This window comes from Sinohyriopsis cumingii, chromosome 4 (genome assembly GCF_028554795.1).
Source record: "Sinohyriopsis cumingii isolate HCF-2022 chromosome 4, ASM2855479v2, whole genome shotgun sequence".
Taxonomy (NCBI): Eukaryota; Metazoa; Mollusca; class Bivalvia; order Unionida; family Unionidae; genus Sinohyriopsis; species Sinohyriopsis cumingii.
Window position 1 is genome coordinate 102,300,304 of NC_142964.1, and position 17,968 is coordinate 102,318,271.

Genomic DNA, 17,968 nt, shown 5'->3' on the forward strand with positions numbered 1-17,968 from the left:
TTCATTAAATAATGAAATGTACGAGTTTTCAATCAAATAATGAAATGCTAAATATCTACTTAGCCCCATCACTATGTCAGGAGGTTGAGAAGCCACCACCAATGGTCTGCCCCTACTAGTCTGCCTAATGATCTGTACAATCTTTTGTTCTCTGCAAACTCATTGGTCCAGAAGCCTTGATTCCTCACCGATTGACAATCTTAGTCTTCTTCCAGTCAACGTCCTCCCCGACAGCAGCTCACTGGGTATAGCAGAACCCATATTAGCCTACAGCTAAACAACACCTACAACCCAGTGCATATATTAGGCAGCTTGGTATGAATGTTGTCTCACAGACTTAATATGTGTGCCATGAGTTTCATCTGGTGTAGAGCAGTTATGGCCTTTTGATTGCCTGTCCTCCAGACATATGGTTTGTGCAAGATAAATCATTCTTGAATTGGTGCATTTTGACAGCTTTGTATTCAAAAGACCTTGAGCTAATTTGGTTTTCAGCATTCTACATCATCAGTTACAGGAATGTTTGGCTCCTGAGTGCCCATCCTCCTGACTTTGGTTTCCAGACTATAAAATTCCTAAACTTTGTTGAATTTGAACCATTTTTTGTGAGTGCTGCTTTATATTGATGAATCCTTGAATGAATTTAATTTCAAGTTTTCCATATTATCATTTGGAAGAGTTATGGCCCTGATAACTTTACTTTTCACAGTCTAATTGTACTACCGGTAAGTAACATTGCATTTCAGCCAAGTTATCATGCACCTTTATATTGATGAAAATTTGAATGAGTTAGATCCCTATCATTATTTTGAAGAGTCGTGGTCTCACTACCCATTTTCTCCCACCTTTGGTTTCCTGCAGAAGTTCTTGAGTTTAAGGCCAGGCCATGTAAACTGTACAGAATGGGGCCATTTGCAATTCACACTTCACTACTAGCTTTAATTACCACTCTGAAGGCCATATTTCTGATCCAGTTTTGGAATATGGACTTGTACAAGATGTTGGACAGGTAACATAATGAGCAAGATTTGTGCATGCTAATGAGGTGATCTTACATCTGATTGTCTGAGCTTGTTACATTCTGGAAGCCATGTTTCTGATTGAATTATTTTACCTCTCTGGTAGATTTATTTCTGATCAGATATTTGTGAAACTTAAATATGGTTTTACATGATCAAGATCTAATATGAGTTCAGTAATGGATGAAATACACACAAATTAATCAACTGGGTCTTGACACTTGGCAGGGCCTGGGTTGGCTATTTTGCAGCTCTTGCCCAGGCCTGTCATGTGACAGACTTCAACATCTTGGCTGGTTCTTCCATTGGGGCTTTGGGGTTGTCATTACCATTGGCTTGGAATCTAGGCAAGGGACTCAATGCCTGGCAGACCTTGACAGCTTGACTGGTTCTTTGGGAATTATGGGTGCTGGCAGGTGAGGGTGCTTTGGGGCTTGCACTGACTTAAATGAGACTTCTGGAGCTGGATGATGCTTTATCCACCTGACGATTAGTATTGACAGCTGGCTTGTGCCATGGTTGGCAGGAGTTTTTGCCACCAAGTTTGAAAATCCACTCTGGATAGCCATTTACCCTTTTTTCCAATCACCATCAGGAATACAAGAGGTCAGTAGTGAGATCTTTAATGCACAGAGCTAACATCCTAGGCACTGATGAGTCAGATCAAATGGAAGAAGTAGAGCATGTGAAAGCTGCATTAAGCCTAAATGGCTATCCAGAGTGGATTTTCATGCTCAGTGAAAATAGAAATAAAACATTAAACCCAACAGTGGCCCAAAAGAGAACGAACATCAGCATGCCATTATCTGCAGTACATCAGAAGTCCTAGCTAGAATATTCAGACAACATGGGATCTACATGCATCACAAATAATACAATTAAGCTTACACATGTAAAGGATGAAAAAGAAAATTTAAAAAATGTGTGGTTTATTAAGTCAAATGTAGTGATTGTGAGAATGACTAAATTGGGAAACAGGCAGATTGTTAGAAACAAGGATTAAGGACACATCAGTAGAGAGTCCTCTGTAATACATGAACATTGTAGCAGTATGGGACATTCTCCATCATTCCTAATCAGACCAAGGTCATCGCACCAAGGTCATCACATTAGTGAACAACACATGGAAAAAGAAAGTGAAGGAGGGGTATGAAATATGACAGCGGAGGCCAACAATAAACAGTTACAAGGGGCATGAATTACAACCCATCTACAACAGTCTTCTCAATTCACATGATCATAATAAGTCACATGATCAACATTAGTCAGTGATGAAAGGTAGTGTGATAATGCCAACATTTTGAACTCTTAAAATATATACGCTCTGAGTATAGGAAATTACTAATGGTCATACATGAAACTAAGTTTGAGAGAGAGTTTATAATGGGTTGTTTTCTTACAATATTACTTGAACATGTTTAGTGAAACGTTAATCTGTTAAGTTGTGTAAACCAAGGGAGTGATATCAGGTCCACTTGGGTATCTTGTTGCTGTATTGAAGTTGATGTCAGAGTTGGCATTTAAAGTTTGTTTTATGTGGACAGCATGTTAAAGTTTGTGTTCAGCTTTTGGTTCTGTTCTTTTGGGATATGGCTTATGTAAACAAATATACATTTATATTTCACTTCCATCTTGCTTGGCGCTCAGTATTAAGAGGTTAGTGTTAGGACTGGTCGGCCTGGTGTCAGGATAATGTGACTGGGTGGGACATCATGCTACATGTCTGCGGCATGATGCCTCAGTGCTGGACATCACTATAAACTGCCTTGCTGCAGACATCGTAGCAATATGACTGAAAAATTGTTAAAGCAACGTTAAAAATCCTAATTACACACATTTCACTTCTTTGTGTTTTGCAGTTTTTGCTGAAATGCTTGAGGTTAAAGTTTACAGTTTACATAGACAGCACTTTAAGGTTTATGCTGAAGGGTTTGACTCAACTTATGTGCATTTAAATTTGACCACTTGGCTTTGTTGAAAGATTTTCCTTAGCCGTTCATTTAAATTTGACTACTTGGCTTTGTTGAAAGATTTTCTATAGCAGTTCATTTAAATTTGACTACTTGGCTTTGTTGAAAGATTTTCCTTAGCCGTTCATTTAAATTTGACTACTTGGCTTTGTTGAAAGATTTTCCTTAGCAGTTCATTAATTTTTAATTCACTGTTTACTTGTTACATTTTTGTGGTAAAGAGTTAGGAGGTTTATGTGTTCTATCAGATCAGGTTTAAGAGGTTTGTATGTTCTATCAGATCAGGTTTAGGAGATTTATATGTTCTATCAAATCAGGTTTAAGAGGTTTCTGTGTTCTGTCAGATCAGGTTCAAGAGGTTTGAATCTTCTATCGGATCAGGTTTAAGAGATTTGTATGTTCTGTCAGATCAGGTTTTGGTGATTATATGTTCTATCAAATCAAGTTTATGGGGTTGTTATGTTCTATCAGATCATGTTTAGGGGCTTGTTATGTTCTATCCGATCATGTTTAGGGGCTTGTTATGTTCCATTAGATCAGGTTTAGGGTGTTGTTATGTTCTATCAGATCATATTTAGGGGTTGTTATGTTCTATCAGATCAGGTTTAGGGTGTTCTTATGTTCTATCAGATCAGGTTTAGGGGGTTGTTATGTTCTACCAGATCATGTTTAGGGGCTTGTTATGTTCTATCAGATCATGTTTAGTGGGTTATGTTCCATCAGATCAGGTTTAGGGGGTTGTTATGTTCTATCAAATCATGTTTAGGTGGTTGTTATGTTCTATCAGATCATGTTTAGGGGCTTGTTATGTTCTATCAGATCAGGTTATGGGGCTTGTCATGTTCTATAAGATCAGGTTTAGGGGGTTGTTATGTTCTATAAAATCAATGTTTAGGGTGTTGTTATGTTCTATCAGATCATGTTTAGGGGCTTGTTATGTTCTATCAGATCAGGTTATGGGGCTTGTTATGTTCTATAAGATCAGGTTTAGGGTGTTGTTATGTTCTATCAGATCAGGTTTAGGGGGTTGTTATGTTCTATCAGATCAGGTTTAGGGGCTTGTTATATTCTGTAAGATCAGGTTTAGGGTGTTCTTATGTTCTATCAGATCATATTTAAGGGTTGTTATGTTCTATCAAATCAGGTTTAGGGTGTTGTTATGTTCTATCAAATCAGGTTTAGGGTGTTGTTATGTTCTATCAGATCATGTTTAGGGTGTTGTTATGTTCTATCAGATCATATTTAGGGGTTATGTTATATCAAATCAGGTTTAGGGTGTTATGTTCTATCAGATCAGGTTTAGGGTGTTGTTATGTTCTGTCAGATCATATTTAGGGGTTGTTATGTTCTGTCGGATTATATTCAGGGGTTGTTATGTTCTATCAGATCAGGTTTAGAGGCTTGTTATGTTCTATCAGATAACGTTTTGGAGGCTTGTTATGTTCTATCAGATCAGGTTTAGAGGCTTGTTATGTTCTATCAAATCAGGTTTAGGGGCTTGTTATGTTCTATCAGATCAGGTTTAGAGGCTTGTTATGTTCTATCAGATCAGGTTTAGGGGCTTGTTATGTTCTATCAGATCAGGTTTAGATACTTGTTATGTTCTATCAGATCACATTTAGATGCTTGTTATGTTCTATCAGATCAGGTTTAGAGGCTTGTTATGTTCTATAAGATCAGGTTTAGGGGCTTGTTATGTTCTATCAGATCAGGTTTAGGGGCTTGTTATGTTCTATCAGATCAGGTTTAGGCTTTCATTCTTATTACCCTAAGACCAAGATTTTGATTTGCTTTCAGAGGATACATATAATTTTTTTATGATGCACAATAATTTAGGAGATCAAATTTGGAATGCATGCTTACATCATTAAGACCTCAGATCAGTTTGATAATGAGTAACACCCATGCATAGTTCTGAGGTGATCCTAATTCTGATTGGTTAGCTTGTTACCACTCTGGAAGCCATATTTCTCATCAAATTTTTATCAAACTTTAAATATGTTTTTTTTAATGATTGAGATTTTGGATGGCTTAGGTAATGATGGAGATCCATGCATATCAGTGCACCTGATTGGCTGACTTCATTGGCACTTTGGAGGCCAGATTTTTTATCTGATTTTGACCAAATATGGAATATGTGCTTATGTCCTTGAGATCTTGGATGAGTTTGATAATAAGGAAGACCTTGTATATTGATCAGGTGATCATGCAGCAGATTGGCTGAACTTCTTACCATTGTGTAGGCTGTATTTATGACCCAGTTTTTATCAGACTTGGTATGTATGCCTTACATCATCAAGTTCTTGCACAGGTTCAGTAATAGATGCATATTAGGTACTTGATCTTGTATCTGAATGCCTCTCTGAAAACCATATTTTTGGCTGATTTTGATCAAACTTGAAATGTGGGCTTATATCATTGAGATCTTAGATACTTTAGTTGATGAGCAGGGGCCATGCATAATAATAATATAACCTTACATGTGACTGGCTGAGCTTGTTCTCATTATGGGAGTCCTATTTATGATTTTGGTCAAACGTTGAATATATGTCACTAAAATATATGCTTTTATCATTTAGATCTTGAACTGAATCACCACTGAGTGAGGTTCATGCATATTTATCAGGCAGTCTTGCATGTGATTGGCTTAACTTATTACCACTCTGAAAGCCACAATTCTGATCCAGTTTGGATCAAAACTGGAATATGGGTATCTGTCATGAAAGTCTAAGGCTATTGTGAAAGTAAGCAAGATCAACATACATCACTCATATGATCTGTCATCTGATTAGCTAAGCTTGTTACCACTGTTGAAGCCATATTTGTTATCTGTTGGGTTTATTATTATCAAGATCATGTGTGTCTTTTATTATGAGCAAGAGACTGTGCATATTAATTATACCTTTATCTTTAGGAAGAATGTTGATCAGGATTTGATATAATATGTAAACATTATAAAAAGTTTAGGAGATAGAATGTGTTTTTACAATGCTATTTAAACCTGCTTAATGACATTGTAAACTGGTAAGTTATACAAGCTAAGTCAGCAAAATCAGGCCTACTTGGGCCTTTTATTTTTATATTAACACAGACAGGCATGAAATTTATCAATACAGGAGCAGACTCAAGGCTTTTTCTCATATGGTCCTATGAATTTTAAACCTGGTTATGCATCATAGAATTGTGTGCTATTTTCCTGATCAGCTCATTGACCAATAGCTGTATTTCAGAAACAAGGTTCAATGAATTTTGATGGGCTATTAAAAACGATTACAGTTGCAAGAGTTTCTTATTTTTATAAAAAGTTTACAGTTGGGATACTTGCTGAGAGATTCTCACTTGTTGCAGAAGGAAATGTTATCATTTGTTTACTCTTGCTTTTAGCAATAGAAAGCTTTAAGCTTTGTTTCTCCTTGGTATGGTTTTCAGATATTTTGTGAATCAGCTTCAAAAACTGCCTTTTGTGACCAGGAGACTGCAAATAGACGTTCAGATGGACAGAAGGGTTCGCTACTTTCAGAGTCTGTGCTGCCTTCAGCCCACAGAGGAGGCCTGGGACAGGTATGTGCTATACAAAGGAAAAATTCATGGTCTGGTGTCAAGGAAGACACCTTTAAATAGATAACTTCAATTTAGAGAATTTATTATCATAACAATGGCTGGTTCTCATTTTTCACTATTGCAAATTGCCAGTAACTATTAGACTTATAAATCAAGATTTACTTGTAATTAGATAGTTATCTCCATTATTTTAAGGCCATGAACAAACACAAAGAAGTTAATCCAAAATTTTCATGTATCATTTGGTTTTTTTTTGGTTTTTATGCTACATATCTATGACATGATGCCCCTGTGCTAGACATCACTATAAACTGCCACATTGCAGACATTTATGTCAATAACAATTAATGTATGGTCTTTATGTCAATAACAATTTATGTCTGGTCTTTATGACAGTAACAGTTTATATCTGGTCTTTATGTCAGTAACATTTTATGTTGGGTCTTTATGTCAATAACAATTCATGTCTGGTCTTTATGATAATAACATTTTATGTTGGGTCTTTATGATAATAACATTTTATGTTGGGTCTTTATGATAGTAACATTTTATGTCTGGTCTTTATGACAGTAACATTTTATGTTGGGTCTTTTTGACAGTAACATTTTGTGTTGGGTCTTTATGACAGTAACATTTTATGTTGGGTCTTTTTGACAGTAAAATTTTATGTCTGGTCTTTATGATAATAACATTTTATGTCAGGTTTTTATCATAGTAACATTTTATGTCTGGTCTTTATGATAGTAACATTTTATGTCTGGTCTTTATGACAGTAACATTTTATGTTGGGTCTTTTTGACAGTAACATTTTATGTTGGGTCTTTTTGACATTAACATTTTGTGTTGGGTCTTTTTGACAGTAACATTTTATGTCTGGTCTTTATGACAGTAACATTTTATGTTGGGTCTTTTTGACAGTAACATTTTATGTTGGGTCTTTATGACAGTAACATTTTATGTCTGGTCTTTATGACAGTAACATTTTATGTCTGGTCTTTACGATAATAAAATTTTATGTCAGGTCTTTTTGACAGTAACATGTTATCTTGGGTCTTTATGATAGTAACATTTTGTGTTGGGTCTTTATTATAATAACATTTTATGTCGGGTCTTTATGACAGTAACATTTTCTGTTGGGTCTTTTTGACAGTAACATTTTATGTTGGTCTTTATGTCAATAACAGTTTATGTATGGTCTTAATGTCAGTAACATTTTATGTCTGGTATGTCAGTATCATTTTATATCTGGTCTTTATGACAGTAACGTTTTATGTCTGGTCTTTATATAAGTAACATTTTATGTTGGGTCTATATGTCAATAACATTTTATGTCTGGTCTTTATGACAGTAACAGTTTATATCTGGTCTTTATGATAATAACATTTTATAATGGGTCTTTATGACAGTAACATTTTATGTCTGGTCTTAATGACAGTAACATTTTATGTTGGGTCTTTTTGACATTTACATTTTGTGTCTGGTCTTTTTGACATTAACATTTTGTGTCTGGTCTTTATGACAGTAACATTTTAAGTTGGGTCTATATGTCAATAACATTTTATGTCTGGTCTTTATATCAGTAACATTTTAAGTTGGGTCTATATGTCAATAACAATTTATGTCTGGTCTTTATGACAGTAACAGTTTATATCTGGTCTTTATGATAGTAACATTTTATGTTGGGTCTTTATGACAGTAACATTTTATGTCTGGTCTTTATGACAGTAACATTTTATGTTGGGTCTTTTTGACATTAACATTTTGTGTCTGGTCTTTTTGACATTAACATTTTGTGTCTGGTCTTTTTGACATTAACATTTTGTGTCTGGTCTTTATGACAGTAACATTTTATGTTGGGTCTTTATGATAGTAACATTTTATGTTGAGTCTTTATGTCAGTAACATTTTATGTCTGGTCATACTAACATTTTGTGTTTGGTCTTTATGACAGTAACATTTGATGTTGGGTCTTTATTTCAGTAAGATTTTATGTCTGGTCTTTATCACAGAAACATTTTAAGTTGGGTCTTTATGTCAGTAACATTTTAGGCTGGTCTTTATGTCAGTAACATTTTATGTTGGGTCTTTATGTCAGTAACATTTTATGTTGGGTCTTTATGTCAGTAACATTTTATGTTGGTCTTTATGATAATAACATTTTATGTTGGGTCTTTATGATAATAACATTTTATGTTGGGTCTTTATGTCAGTAACATTTTATGTTGGGTGTTAATGATGCAATATCCTTTGTCAGGTTGTTGTGAAAATAATATTTTATGTTCAGTCTTTGTGGCAGTAACAATTTTTGTCAGATCTTCATGATGGTAGCATTTTGTGTCTGATCATTATGACAGTAACATTTTATGTCAGTTCTTTTGAACAGTGAAAATTTATGTTCATTCTTTTTGACAGTTACAGTTTTGGTCAGATCTTCATGACGTGCCTGATCTTTATTTCATGTCAGGTCTTTTGAGCAGTAACATCTGTTGTTCAGTCTTTTTGACAGTGACAGCCACACAAGTATTATTGTTTGTTCCATTTCAGGTATCAATCAGTGAGAGTGAAGCAGCTGGAGAAATATTTTAAAACCTTGATTCCTGATATAGATTCTGACAATTTCAATATACTAAAAGTGACCGAAAACTGTGAACAAATTGCAGATATTATCATTGCCATGATGGATGAAGATTTCATTTTGGCTCATTCGGGAATTATTCACAGTAAGCCATCCAGCATATTTCAAGTTCTGCACAACATCTATCTGGAGAGATTTGCAGATGATATGGCTGCCCTGATAGAGGAGATTTGGGATGAGGTTCAAGAGGATGCCAAGCAGAATGGAGGCACAGTTCTTAAGCCCCACAGTGATATCGTCTCTTCTGGGGACACTAAACCTCAGGCCAAAAGGGGACAGGGTTCAGATAGCATAACAGGGTCAGACGAGAGAGAGGCCTCATATGGCAAAGGAGATACTCACAATATTAAATACTTTAAATCGATGGTTAATATTGTTGTGGCAATCCTGCGCATTGAGCAGCACTGGGAAAGTTTGCAAAAGGCAGTGGAAATAGATACAACAGGTCTCTCTGTCAAGAAAAGCAAGAGAAAAGGCAGTTTGAAAGGTATATTAGCGGCAGCAATTAAAAACATTTTATAATTTTTTATAATATATGTTCAGCATGTATGCTGTATCAGTGATATACCACAAGATGTATAAATATTTTGTGAAAAAGAAATGAGGCTTGCCAAGTTTCCTTTTAATGAAAATTTATACAAGTAGTATATCACTGATACATACTATACATATCTTTTATTTATATTACATACGAATAGATATATTTGCCATTTGAATGGAGTTAGATTGATGAGAGGCAACTGTGTATTGAATGGGTGAATGAACCCATATCCCTGCCATGTGTGTACGCTACAAAATGTAGTTCTGTCTGTTTGTGCCTATTGTGTGTGTGTGTGTGATTAGGATTTTTAACGTAGCTTTAATAATTTTTCAGTCAAATCGTTACAAAGTCTGCAGTGTGGCAGTTTATAGTGATGTCTAGCACTGGGGCAATATGCCGCAGACATGTAGCATGATGTCCGACCCCGTCACATTATCCTGATACCAGGCCGACCAGTCCTAATACTGACCTCTTAATGCTGAGAGTCTAGTGAGGCAGCTGTTAGTACTATTTTTGTAAGTCTTTGGTATGACTCAGCCGGGGTTCGAACCCATGACCTCCCTCTTCTGAGGGAGACGCTCTAACCACTAGACCACCAGAGCAGTCTTTTTATGCCTATTCACAATCACCTTTTCATATTGATAAGTTGATTGTTTTCATTTTTCAGTTTCTATTTTTATTCACATTGATTAAATCAATATAAGTTACACTTATGATTTATACATGAAAAATGGTTTTAATGAAGAAAGTAGAGCACTAAGCCTACAGACACATATATTCTTGAATACTGAATGCTCGTCAATGCAAGTGCAAGAAAATTAGCATTAAATATAATCTAAGCGGAACAACGAACCATCAAGAGGTAATTAAAATATTTTAATATATTTTAAGTTGATCTAAGTCATTATTTTGTTTTAAATAACATTAATACCAACCATAAATTTGTTTCTCTCTCTCTCTTTCTCTCTTCCTTTGGTCGGTTTAACTTAACATTTACCATCACTCTTCATAGGTCCAGAGACGTTGTGGTATTACACAACCAAAATTCCTCTATTCTCGTCTTTTCATGGATTTTTGCCATCATCTTGATACCACGGTCAACCGGGTGGGGGGTGCATTTTTTTGGATATTTTCATATTTAATTAATAATAATCGATTTTTAGAACCTTATAATAGGTTTAAGAAACAACAACAAAAACATCAACAAAGCCTTAAATACATTAGTGTATGTGTGCCCCGTTACCAAGACATTTACCTTACTGTGCCGACCAGCCATTGCAACTTTGTATCATTGATTATAAAAACACTTTAGAGAGGTCCAAGGGAATTGTAAAACATAAGTTATGAAGAATGATATTGTAGGTTACTTGGTGCAATTTCAGTTTCAAGGTTTTTTATCCAGCCCAATTTTATTTTCCCTCTCATTCCAGATTTCTGCATATTTTGTCCTTTGCACATGAGAGGGGAGGGGGAAACAGAAAAAGAAATCGTATACCATGTTAATATTATTTAGAAAACAGGGAATATTGTTACTTTCTGTTGTTATTTTTATACGTCACTAATGATTAATGAGTGAAATTCATCATTGATCTATAGGAATAGACCCAACAGCACACAGTTCCAAGAATGTTTATGTATGCATGTTATTGAGCAATGGGTGGATCACAATTTGATATGACAGTAATATTGGTATATTAAATTGCTTTATACCAACACTTTAAAACCATGTTATTTTTCATGTATGTGATTATATATATATATATATATATATATATATATATATATATGGGCATGTTATATGACATATAAACATTTATTCAGGTTTTAAGTATGTGAGCCTTGATTATTGTTGTGTCGTGTAAGTCACATCAGACAAATAATCTTTGTTAACTACTGTTAATGAAAATTTCAAGCACAATATACAAATATTGTCTGACAAGTAGTACTCAGTAGAACAGATATATAATCACTTTTGCATCATACCTGCAAAAACAGTAATTAGGACTCCACTTTGGGATGCGATGTTCCTTTAATAATCAGTCTCTCCATCCATCTTTCTATGCATTCACACTTTTAACCATCAGAGCTCTGCAACCCTTTTGTGTGACTGGATACCATTTGGTAGGTGTATTTCCCTTTACTCACAGATGTGCCTTTTAAAGGTTTCGTCTAATTGGCTCTAACTTTGACTGAGTTTTTGTCCTTTGCCATGATGCTTAAAACTCTACAACAGTAAACCCTTGTAACGAGCACAACTTATTTTCAGTTCAGAAGAGTATGGTGCAGACATTGTATCAAAGACCTAGATGTGCCTGTTTGATGGATTTTGTCTCATCTGTTCCATTTTGGATAGAGTTATAGCCTTTGACAATTAACTTCATATCTTCTCGTCTACACCATTTTGTTAAGAGTTATGGCCCGTGACATTTAGCTTCACATCTTCACATGGAATGTTGCTTGTAACCAGCATGGCTAAATGTCATTCAGCATATTCTAGTACACTTTGGTATGAACATTGTGTCATCGACTTACATGTACTTTTTAACAGTTTAGTCTCAGTTACTGCTTTTTGGACAGAGTTATTGCTCTTGTCTAGCAAATTTTCATCTTCTTGTGGAAACATGGGATATTGATTGCAGTCAGTTTAGCTAAAAAAAAACTTTTTCTGATGGAATTTGGTAAAGGCATCGTCTCTTATACATGTTCCCATTACAGTTTATATCTCATCTACAGCATTTTGGACAAGATTATGTCCCTTTTCAATCTTTTTAATTTCTTTACATGGGATATTGTTTGTATTCAGCATACAGAAAGAACCATTCTATATATTCTGATATTAGTATATGCAAACACTGTTTCATAAACCTAGGTGCCTCTTTTATGAGTTTTGTCTCATCTGCTCTATGTTGGACAGTTATTGACAGAATCAGTCAACTTCATATCTTTTCATAGGATTTTGTTTGTATGGATGGGTCATTGAAGAAGTTGGATTTCATTTCAAGCATTTTGTTTAGTCATTTAGAAGTGTCATGACCACTGAATGCCCAACTTCTCCTAATTTTGAATTCCCAACACAAGCTCTCCCAAAGATGCAAATTGTAGTGAGCAATAAGGCAGCAGTGTTTACATTTTAGTTTACTGCCTGGTAACCCTGCAAACAAACATGCAGTTGGTACATCTGGTGTTAGCAGATATGCATGTCCATGTAGTATGTCTAGTTGCATTATCATATTTTTCATTACTACATACTTGTAGCAATGTGAAATAATATAATGCCAATCATAAGATGTTTTATCTAAATTGTCAGAAGCAGTATATTCAGCAAATGGCATGATGAGAGTTAAAAAAAATTCTTACTGCAAATGAAACTAATTAAGGTTCAGTATGAACATTCATTGGCAGGGCCCCGAGTGGCCGAGTGCTCTAAAGCGCTCTCCGTTATGGATCACTGCTATCTCACCTCTGTCTGCGTGGGTTCGAGTCCAAGGCTCGGCTAACATTGGTATGTGGGAAAGCCTGCCAGTAGCTTCTCGTGGGTCGGTGGTTCTTCCCTGGGTTTTCCAGTGTTCTTCCTCCACCAGTTATACTGGCCGCCATGTATAGCCTATCTTGTGCTGAAAAATGGCGTTAAACCCTAGAACAGCAACAACAACAACAACATTCATTGGCCAACATACATATAGTTGTTAGCTGTAAGAATAACTTGCAAATTGGAAGAAAGTGGTTTAGTTTTGAATTGGTTAATTTAAGCATCATTGTTTTGGTTATTGTATGCTGTTTACATGTTTTGACATTTTTGTGACTTTGCAGTCTTGGTGAATATGGCCTTTTATGATGCACCCATTGTGCTAATATTATAGACAGGATTCATTTTCCCATTAGTGTGTTTACATGAATGAGCATATATAGCTTGCCATCGTGTGTTACAGCATGTGTCTATATGTTGTAGGTGTACTGAAGCCAAGTTCTAGTCCAGAGCCAGACCGCAATGCTATGAGTATGATGTCCTCCAGTATAGACTCCACAACAGACATGTGGAACGTGCCAGACAAAATGACAGCTTCTTTCAGCTCCTCTGCCTCCTCATTGATGAGTGACAACCTGTCAGCACCAAAAGGTTACCAATTCTTGATATGTTTCCTTTTGGCCAGAAAGTTCTTGTTCTTATTTTCTATTGGAGATGAGATGATTTGAAGTAGAAATGTGCTTTTGTGTTTCTATGTAAACTTTGTTGTTGCTAAGGTAGTTTACCAATTAACTTTCAGATATTATCCAAAAGACTGGAATTTTAATAGTGTAAGCAACAATTATTCTGATTAATATATTGTGTTTTCATTTCAGTCTATCATTGTCTTTTTCTAAATATTATGATTATACTTAAGTTTAATCAGACTTTTGAATGCCTGTTTACAGATAATTTTGATGTTTCTCCAACCATCAATCTATCCATTTTTGCTTCTGCAACATAACTTTTGTTCTAAACAGTCTACCTGAACCAAACTTTATGGCTGGCTTGTGCATGTAACAAGAAGGAAAATATGTGATTTTGTGGTAAAAAATTCTTAAGATAAGGTTCATAGTGACTTTAAACAAAAACATTTTCGACACAATAGCTTAATTATTTCAAGAATAAATACATTAATCAAACTTTGTGCATGGCTTATGGTTGATGTAAGCAGCACAAAGTGCCCATTGGTTTGGGGCTAGGAGCCAATGTTACAGTGATATATAGAAGAAATGTTTTCTGGTGTAAAACTTTTAGTTCCAACCACTTACCTTGACAAGACTGTATGGATGATGTGCACTTTGGGTAGAAAAGAATCCTTTTTTAATATTAGGTTTAAAATATTAAAGATCAAGGTCATTGAGACAAATGCGAAAAAAGTTTTTGTAAGATAACAAATTGCAGCCACTTTATTGATGGTCAGTTCAGAGTTCAAGGTCATGCTATCCAATTTAAAAAAATTGGTTGCTATAACTTATTTTTCGCATTCTTCTGTTGCTGAGATTTCACAAATGTTTTGCCTTGTGACAGGAAAGAGATCTATTGCTCTTATGGTTTAAAGTTCAAGGTCAGGGACACCTTGATCTTTTAGTCAATGCTATTCAGTTTTTGGCATACTGCTTTCAGAATTTTAAACAATATATAAGGATGGCACATAATGTACAGTTTATGTTACTCTTGTTTATTTTATTTTGGGCCTGAAAATTGCTTTGAGTAGATCAGAGCATCCATTGCAATACATTAAAAATAGAAATTTTATATTAAAGTCACATTTCTTTCCCCTCAGTAGTTCTAGATTTTCATGTATGTTTTCATTTATTTCCCATAATCTTAATCTCTGTTCTAGGGAAATTCCTTCATTTTCTCATATTTAATTTTCTTTAAATTGTTGCTCATTAAATTTCTTTTTCATTACAGTATCTTTTCCAGTAATATCAAAACTGGAAATAGTTTATGACAATAATCAGAATTATTTGCTTGTATTCTACACTCACTTTATTATACTGTTACAGTTATTCCCAATTTATGAGACCACTTATTGTGTGCCTCAAGAGGGATGGTCTCATCTGATGATGAGAAACAAGTAATATGGTAGACATACCATACTGGTTGAAGATAAGGGGGTCTGTATTCAGGGGTGATGCCCATCATGAGGGAAGCTACTGTATTTGCAAATGTTTGTTTGAATGGCTGGTTGTCCCTGGCAACAGTGACCAGCATAGTGTGAAGAGCCAATTCACTATCAAGGACATACTTTGAAATTATGTTTTGAAAATATATGTTGTCAGTATCACTGTCCAGTGCAGTTCTGTTCTTATTTGCTTCATCAGATCAAATATTGTGTTTTTTTTTTTTTATACATGATCCTTGCAACCATTAAGGATGAAACACAGTTGTCTGTTGCCAATGAGGCCTCTCCAGATTGGTCACCCATGATAACATGCCACTTTATTCTGCACCAGTGTAGTAAAGTTTTAACTTGCCAAGCAATAAGGCCAAAAGAGATAATGGTATGGTTCATCATAAATTGTCCATTTACAGGTTTTTGTTTGTAAAAACATTCACATAAATGACAACAGAATTTGACCAAATTTGATAGAATGTCTTGGCATGAAGCACTTCCAAATTTTACAAATGATGTTGATGTTCATCAGCCATCAAATATGGCAGCTATTACTAAAAATAGAATATACTTTATTTTACATTTTTAGTAAATTTTTAAGATATCATCCTGGCCAGTAGTGCATTCAGACTTGTTCAGATGATGATGTTATGCTGTCATGTATTGCCACCATTAGCATAAATTGAAAATTTCTGAGCAACTTGTCTGGAACAATTTAACAGAATTTGACCAAATTTAACACAGCATCATTGAATGAGGTTCTTTCAGATTTGTTCATGATGCCAATTCTGCATCAGATATGGCTGCCACACCTGCCAACCATCACAAGTTTTGGTGTGAATTTCACAACTCTTGATAGTGATTCACGGATTCATGCCGCATGCAAACAAAATCACAAATTCCTGAATTGTCAATCAGCTTAAATGATGACTAAAATAAATTTTATCTCATTAAGTGCAAGTCATAATAGCAGCAGTGGTCACTGATACCCATAATGGTCCTGTATTGCTAGTCACAATGTTAGTGGAACTATATCCAGGTGTTAGAGTTTGCCCTGTAGCAAGCATTGTAAAGTATATAATCTTTATTTAGAACAGAAGTTTTACAAATAGTCATGAAGAAAGCCGGGGCCCAACTGATTTTTTTTATGGCGCATATACATACTCATAGCAACTGTAATTTTTGTTAAACAAATACCAAATGACAGCTTTTTCAAGTCTTGGAATTTTTTAGATATTGAAAGATTAGCATGTATCGTTATTTGCTTGAGTTAATATTTTTCTGCGAAAGTGCTGACACAACTAATTGTTAGTTGTTCGATGTTTCATCTTATGGATTAATACCATTTCATATTTAAGCTGCAGAACAGTTAAAATGTTTTCACCTCCATTGAAAAAGACATGTATTCCATAAAAAGTGAAATATCGATTAGAGTACACCAAAAATTGGCCTTGCATTCAGCCATCAGACATCGATGTACTTTGTGCTTTTTGTACATTAGTATCCCACAAATTTTAGAATTGGGAATGTGCACAGAGGCTTATCATTGCTTACAATTTACCTGTCACACATGTACTATTTAATTATATTATTATATAGTACATGTATGACAGATAAATTGTAAGCACTGATATGAGCCCCTAGGGGCATGTGTTGTACTTGCAGAGAAAACTACACAGCATTCTAAGTGATTATTCTTGGGATTGAAACTAACTGTTGATGATTTCATTGTTATGGTTTATGTTTTGTTTTTAGTGTTGTTGTGGGGGTACACAGATATTAAATTTGCATGTATAATGTTTAAACTTATTCTATTTACTGAAAAATTGTCGTGTGATATTATCATTGGATAAGAATTCAATCCTGATATGTATTATAATAATGGGCATGTACTATTTCATTTTCTTTTCTATCCTGTTGTAAGTTTGAGACCCCCAAGTTCATACCAGGACACTCAGAAATAGGCTGGGGACTCCTGAGTTCCGTGAGTGAAGAGTCCAGGAATCTGCTGAGAGCCCTGTAGATGATGTAGCAACTTTGTGCCACAAACATTAGTTTCAGTACATGTATGAATTTGCATTCACAAGGTAACATGTGTATGTTTCCCACATGAGCAATATTGGGCCACTAGTTTTATTTTGTCACCTGGAGAAATAGAGATTTCCTAGGCCACCTTTTGCATCACAGAAATGGTGTCCTCAATAGAGGTGAACTGCTACATAATTATGAATTTTCCTTTCAGTGGTGGAGAAGTTTAGGTTGGAAGCGAGGGTGAAGTGGAACTGGAACATAGTGTTCAAGAAGATTGCCCCAGATTTAGCTGTTCACATTGATCAGCTGATCAGAGGGGCTATGTCAGCAGCTCTGGACAGAGAACAGGCTGACTGGAAAGCTAACCAGAAGCTGGAGACTGTGCCAGTTAAATTTGAACTCTGGGGTGGCAAACTTGGTTATCCTAAAGTTGTCTCCAAGGTAATGTTCAGCCACTTTATGCCTTATCTTACACATTTTTGAAATGTTAAGAGCAATACAAATTGATTCTTTTTACGCTGTAGTTTATTTGCTTTTTATGATGATTGACTTTATTAATATGTTAAAAATCATTATTATTCTAC

The 17,968-nt window shown here is 35.1% G+C and overlaps 1 protein-coding gene across 2 annotated transcripts in view; it reads left to right on the forward strand.

Annotated features, from left to right (window-relative positions):
* The window catches only part of LOC149801796 (uncharacterized protein KIAA0825-like), a 136,291-nt gene that overhangs the window by 25,143 nt on the left and 93,180 nt on the right, over positions 1 to 17,968 (forward strand). For both annotated transcript variants that reach the window (XM_089956141.1, XM_089956142.1), the window contains exons 5-8: positions 6,419 to 6,550; positions 9,095 to 9,672; positions 13,676 to 13,843; positions 17,596 to 17,825. In XM_089956141.1, the coding sequence (XP_089812267.1) occupies positions 6,419 to 6,550; positions 9,095 to 9,672; positions 13,676 to 13,843; positions 17,596 to 17,825 (1,108 nt within the window). The remainder of the gene's footprint in view (positions 1 to 6,418; positions 6,551 to 9,094; positions 9,673 to 13,675; positions 13,844 to 17,595; positions 17,826 to 17,968) is intronic.